The following is a 6,998-nucleotide window of genomic DNA, read 5'->3' as shown; positions in this document are numbered from 1 at the left end:
AGCATATCTTGCTATGTTGGACTACAGGAGCCCAAGCTACTTATGCCATGCACATTATACCTATCTCTCACTCACCCAACTTTTACAATAAAGCCTTCAAATGTTAAAGGATTGGACTGACTATCTTTCCTGAAACTAGGTGAATGCAATGTCTAGGGACAAGGTTATCACAATTATGGACTCTGCTTTAGCATTCAAGGCCCAACTGAGTGGAGGCAGTGCCACAGAATTGTATACAGTAAAAGTCTAATTTCCCACCTTAACAGAGGCTCAGCCTTCAGTTCCTATACAGACAATAAGTAGTATATAAAAGGTAATATACCCATTTACCTAATATTAAAGGGGTTGTAAATAGCTTCCTATTTCTCCCTGATGTGGAGTGTCGTGCTCGCCCCCTCCCTTGGACTACAGGAGAGTCAGGATGCTCTCCACGTTGCAGATAGAGAAAGGAGCTGTGTGTTAGCAGGCGTCCTGACTCTCCTATAGTCCAAGGTAGGGGGCGAGCACGACACTCCACACCAGGGAGAAAGCCTTGCATTACTGTGTGGAGTTACAAACAGAAGAACAGGAAGTGAGGATTTCTCAGAAGAAATAAGGACATTTAAAAGCAAAATCGAAGGATGAGGTAAGTGAAGGAGGACTGCACTAAGGTAAAGGAAGCTATTTAGGGAACAAAAATTGACCTTTTGAACCCCTTTTAAGGCTTAAGTAAGCATTAGAAAGAATAGATCAAGTTAATGCCAATGTTTAACATTTACTCTTATCCAAGTTCTATATCGTGCTCGTATTCAAAGATGTCTTCCATGTCTTCAACTAACAGTATATTTAGTTCAGTTAAAATAACATCCAAAGCCTGGAATAAAAAAAAATGCATTAATATTAATTTCAGTAATCATTAGAATTCTAGTAAGTAAAGGATTTTTTGCTGTAAGTCTGAAAGTGAGAACTGTGTAGTAGTTGGTGAAATTTAGGACATGAGAAGCATTTCCTAGTACTTCTCAGCCCTTCAGCTACACCTGTTTTTGCACACAATGAGGCCTCGTACACACGACAGAGTTTCTCGGCAGAATTCAGCGAGAAACTCGGTCAGAGCCGGATTCTGCCGAGAAACTCTGTCGTCTGTACACTTTTGGCCCGATGGAGCCGCCGAGGAACTCGTCGAGAAAATAGAGAACATGTTCTCTATTTTCTCGTTGTTCTATGGGAGAAGGCGGCCCGCCGAGCTCCTCGGCGGCTTCATCCCTGAACTCGACGAGGAACTCGATGTGTTTGGCACATCGAGTTCCTCTGTCGTGTGTACGAGGCCTCATAAGCAGTGCAGTGATAAGGATTGTGTTTGTGCCATTTACAGAGTAGTACAAAAGTTGTAACAAGGGCTGGAAGATGGCAGCTAAAATGCTACCCTTAGCAAAATAAATCTTGTGTACATTCCTAACACAGTAAATGGATTTCTACTTTGATATTTGGCAAATGCCTATAAACTATACAGTGGCAATGATTACTATGCTACAAAAGTGGTAAGCATTTGTTTTTTGATGTCACAATAACTGTAAAGCACAGCTTACATAGAATAATGTAAAGTATGTGTTCCTATTTTTAAACAATAGAATAATGCTCTGGTAAGAATTATAATTATGTGTAATATCTACAAATTAACTATACCTGACATACAGATGTGTCTTATCAACCTCACTCTGACTGAATAAAAAAAAAGGCATAGATTGCTTCATCCACACAAATGATGTAGATAGAAGAATCCCCCCCCCACTGGGACATTGTATTCTGACAGTGGCACCCGCTTGTTATATAGTCTGAGTCTGGTGTCCTGGTGTTTATTATCTTAACAATTGCTGTTCTTCTTTTAAGGTAAGCGCAGACAAAATCGTAGTTTTCTGTGTGCAGAAAAGTATATATGATGGATAGGTTAACATTTTTAAATAACGATCCTTTGTCCTGAAGTTTATGTTTGCTTGTGAGGCATGTGGCATCACAATTAGGAATATGGGAAATTGAAAGAAAACGCTAAAAGCACTAAAAAAAGAGGTGGGGGGGGGGGGACAATTGTACCACAGATTACAGTGTATTCAATTTGGGAGCTGCGATTAGCATGTAAACAATCGGTACAAGAGCAAATAATAAAAAAGGAAAAAATCGCTCTACCCCTTAAAGCGGAGGTTCACCCTAAAAACATGTATATACCATTCCATCCAGCATACTGCCGACATGTACAGTATGCTGTTTTTTTGGTTTTTTTTTCGCTGAACATACCGCCGTATAGCTATTTTTCCCCCCGGCTTCGGGGTAGTGGATCCGACGGGAGTGGGCGTTCCTATTCAGAGACTTAGGCCCCATACACACGATAGAATCCATCCGCTGAAAAATCCCAGCAAATGGGTTTCAGCGGATAGATCCTATGGTGTGTACACTCCAGCGGATCTGTTTCCGCGGATATTTATCCCCTGGGATGGATTCCAGCAGATCAGATATTTGCTGACATGCTAAACAAATCTATCTGCTGGAATCCACCCCAACGGATGGATCCGCTGGTCTGTATAGACTCACCGGATCCATCCGTCCGAAGGGATCCCCCGCATGCATCGTAATGATTCGACGCATGCGTGGAATTCCTTATATGACAGCGTCGCGCACGTCGCCGTGTCATAATCGCGGCGACGGCGCGACACGTCATCGCCAGAGGATTTTGGCGCGGATTTCAATGCGATGGTGAGTAAACTCCATCGCAGAGAAATCCGCTGAAATCCTCGAGAGGATTTATCCGCGGAAACGGTCCGCTGGACCGTATTCGCGGATAAATCCTCTCGTGTGTATGGGGCCTAAGTGATTGACGAGATGACAAAAGCTTCCCCCTGGCACATAATGCGCATCACCAGTTTCCGAAAGAAGCCGAACGTCGGTGCGCAGGCGCCGTATAGCGCCGTATAGAGCCGACTCGCAGTTTGGCTTCTTTCGGAAACTGGTGACGCGCTTATGCACCAGGGGGGTATATACATGTTTTTAGGATGAACCTCCGCTTTAACCAAGTGAAAACTTAAAACAGATATCACCAAATTAAGAATGTAAAAGGAACAAAGTTAATAATATACATCGTTAAGCGCGTGTAATTAAAGCACTCACTCCCACTATGTAGCTCAAGCAAACTCAATCTTTGAAACAGTGGATCTCATCCAGCGATAGTTGCAAATCACCAGCATGAATGCCCAACAATATTGCAGAAAAAATAATGCCTTTAATCTGGTGTGCCGGCCGGTACACAAATTCCAGGCACCAGTCCTGCTGGGGGAGATAGAGGTGCAAGGATCATTTTAGAGTGAGTAAAAATGATAAAGAGCTGTATCGCCAGGGCTGGTGCAAGGATTTTTGACACCCTAGGCGGAACCTAATTTTGCTGCCCCCATTGGCTCCACCCCGTACTCCACCCCCTTTGCCCTGCCTATGTTACAGGAGGCAGCGCTATGCAGAAAGCATCGGCTTCCTCTAGAGCTGGTGCCAGTGCTGTGATGCACATCTAATTACACCACCGGTCAGACGGAGCAGCTGTGTGGGACTGAGTTAGTTACATGCTGCAGCCTGCAGTCCCAGAGGGATACCAGTGTCCGGGCGCCCCATAGGCAGCAGTGCACCCTAGGGGGCTGCCTAGTTTGCCTAGTGGTAGCACCGGCCCTGTGTATCGCTGTCATGGGGAACTTTCACCAAGTGATGAGAAAAATAAATAAAAAAAAGCTAGAATACCTGTTTAATGTAAACCTGTCATGGGAAAAATAAAGGGACTACCATTGCTGATCTTCTTCTGAAAATTCTAGCTGCCTAGCTATATTGATGAACCTCTGGTGTCATGACTTTGAATAACTGTCTCTGAACAATTATACATTCAAGGAAAAAAGTCAGCAGCGTGCCTATTTGCCTGCTTTTCTGTGACTTTTTGGATTGTTACAGTACAAGTGGGTCAAGATGACAACCAGTTTCTAGCTATGTTAAAGGGAGACTTCAGTAATTGTATCCCCCAGACAACGTCATTATTTGACGAAACGTACGTCGGGTAGGAGACGCGTAGCGTTGCGGTCCACGAGGACGGGTGATCGTACAAGCTGGCCGGCTCACCTTTTAAACGTTTTGAATGACATTTCTTGTAAGTGTAATTTTTATTTATTAAACCACAACTTCACTATTGTGGGTTCATTTCATTTTTCCGGTGGTTAACTGTTGCTGTGGAAACTGGGGGAGCCCTGAACCTGTGAGGTTGGAGATAGTTCCGGTAAAGGCCCTGGCTGGGGTTCAGCCGCAAGCCAATTAAGCTTATCTGTCTGGTAAGCGCGCAATCTTTAAGGTGTTCCTTATCGGTGGTGGTTCTCTCTTTCCAGTGTGCTATTATATGGTTAACTCTCAGTATAATACGGTACATCACTATGTGAGTCTTTTTTCTTTGGGATTTCTATACCACTTCGCCAATTGGGAGGATCCTCACCCCTGATGTCGACAGCAGTTCCATTGTAAAGACCCTGGCTGGGGTTCAGCCGCAAGCTCAATTTGCTTGCCTTCTGGTAAGCACACATCCTAATTAATTTTTCAACTGTGGTGGTTATGTTTAGCTTCACTGCATCGTTTATTTTTTCACAATATATATTCCATACAATTTGAGGACTTTTCTGTGGACTTTTATTGTTTGGTCTTGTTAATATTGAATATGAATTTCAATTCTCACTTCATCAGCGCAACTAATTGTATCCTGCATGTTTCTCGTAATGATATAATTTTTACATTTACTTTAATACATAGAAACATCAAGTGATAGAAACATAGATGAGTGACAGCAGAAAAAAGACCAAGTGGTCCATCAAGTCTTTCCGTTTTGTTTTTTTATTTATTTTAAGTCTATTCCAAGTATCAACTACTCTTTTGGTAAAATAATACTTTTCCAAGATTAGCTTTTTCACACATCTGAAAAAAAAACTCCCATTTTTTTTTTTTTATAGTGCTGACCAACACCGTACTCCCAATATTGTAGTCTGGGAAAGGATTATTTTTCCCTAGGTGCATTATTTTACATTTACAAACATTCAACTTCAATTTCCTCTGCTTTGACCAATCTTCCATCCATATCAAATCGTGTTCCATGTTACAGACACCTCCAGGGATATCAACCCTATTGCACAGCTTTGTGTCATAAGCAAAAAGACATACCTTACCCACCAGCCCTTTAGTTACTGTATTTATTGGCGTATAACACTCACTTGTTTACCCTGAAAATAGAGGGTAAACTGTGCCTGCGTGTTATATGCGAGGGGCTGTGGAAAGTTTTTTCATGAAACTTCCCTCTTAAAGTTAGGGTGCGTGTTATACTGTACGCCTGTGCGTGTTATACACAGATAAATACGGTATATCACTTCCATATAGATTACATACAACAGGATCTAGTACGTAGCCTTGTGGTACACTGCTAGTGACTGGTCTCTGTTCTGATTGAACCCCATTTACAACCACACTTTGGTATCTATCCCTTGCATATCCACTGAACCACCCAAGGTTTAAGGGTACGTAATTATAACCCCTTTTTTGTGATTTAGACTCTTGAACACATACCAATTCATTAAAGATGTCTTGATGAAAATGCTTTGCTGGACAATTTTGAAACGTTGTCTGCTGTACTTTCTGTATGGTGACATATTCTTTCAGAAGAACATCAAGAATAATACCTGCAATGTGAAGTAGAGATTAAATGATCAGCTTTTATAATATCTCAGAAATTCCAAACTCCTCTCACTGAAGTCCTAAGCTTTATGCCCATACACCAGAGGACAACGGTTTGAAGGACCGTTTTCATCAGTCCAAACCGATCGTGTTATTTAAACTTAGGTTAAAAAATAGACAACTTGCTTTAAAATTTAATCTATGGATTGGTAACCGATAGGTCAAAACCGATCGTTAGTACGCACAACCATCGGTTAAAAATCCACGCTTGCTCAGAATCAAGTCGACGCATGCTTGGAAGCATTGAATTTCGTTTTTTTCAGCACGTCGTTGTGTTTTACGTCATCGCGTTCTGACACGATCGTTTTCTTTAACTGATGGTGTGTACGCACGATGGACCATCAGTCAGCTTCATAGGTTAACCTAGGACAACGGTCCTTCAGACCGTTGTCCTCTGGTTAACCTATCATGTGTACGAGGCTTAAGATGACTTGAAACCCAGATGGCGAGACAGGTCTTCCTGTCTAACATTAGTACCTGACTTTGCAAATGCTTCTTTGGCTGAATGGGCAAATATTTCGACAGACACGCTCCTAAATCTTGCGATCTCAGAAGAGCAGAGGCTCTTATATGCACAAAGGGAGAGCAGACCTCCAAAATATATTCTAGGGTTTTGGAATGGACAAGAAGCTCATATAAGTGTAACAGTCAAATGACAGGTGAGGTCTCTTTCTAGATGATTGATGTTTGATTGATGTATAAATCAATTTTCTTGATTCTGTAATAAACCATTTGTCTTGCACGGCAAATATCATAATTTAAGCTTCATTTCCCCAGAGTATATGGCAATAGAATGAACTAAAGCTTACATCTGAGCCTACAAAAATATGTATTCGGCTTTGTAATATTTTTCCTTTACCCACTTCAGCCCGGAAGGATTTGCCCCCTTAATTACCAGAACATTTTTTGTGATACGACCCTGCATTGCTTTAACTAACAATTGCGCGGTCATGTAACGTTGTACACAAAAAACAAGCATGTCCTCTTTTCCCCCATAAATAGAGTTTCCTTTTGATGGTATTTGATCACCTCTGCGGTTATTATATATATATATTTTTTTTTTCTATAAACAAAAAAAAGAGTGGCACTTTTGAAAGAAAAACAATATATTTTACCTGTTGCTATAATAAATATCCCCCCCCCCCCAAAAAAAAAAAAAAATTACTTCATTACTTAGGCCAATATGTCTTCTTCTACATATTTTTGGTAAAAAAAAACACAATAAGCGTATA

The 6,998-nt window shown here is 41.4% G+C and overlaps 1 protein-coding gene across 1 annotated transcript in view; it reads right to left on the bottom strand.

Annotated features, from left to right (window-relative positions):
- Positions 1 to 734: 734 nt before the first annotated feature.
- The window catches only part of LOC120915125, a 138,970-nt gene continuing 132,706 nt past the window's right edge, over positions 735 to 6,998 (bottom strand). The window contains exons 11-12 of the mRNA XM_040325383.1: positions 5,599 to 5,711; positions 735 to 853 (exon numbers count right to left, since the gene is read on the bottom strand). Of these exons, the coding sequence (XP_040181317.1) occupies positions 761 to 853; positions 5,599 to 5,711 (206 nt within the window). The 3' untranslated portion in view covers positions 735 to 760. The remainder of the gene's footprint in view (positions 854 to 5,598; positions 5,712 to 6,998) is intronic.

The sequence above is a fragment of the Rana temporaria genome, chromosome 10, assembly GCF_905171775.1.
Source record: "Rana temporaria chromosome 10, aRanTem1.1, whole genome shotgun sequence".
NCBI classification, from domain to species: Eukaryota; Metazoa; Chordata; class Amphibia; order Anura; family Ranidae; genus Rana; species Rana temporaria.
Note: the sequence above shows the minus strand (reverse complement) of the source record. Positions and strands in the feature narration are given on the sequence as shown.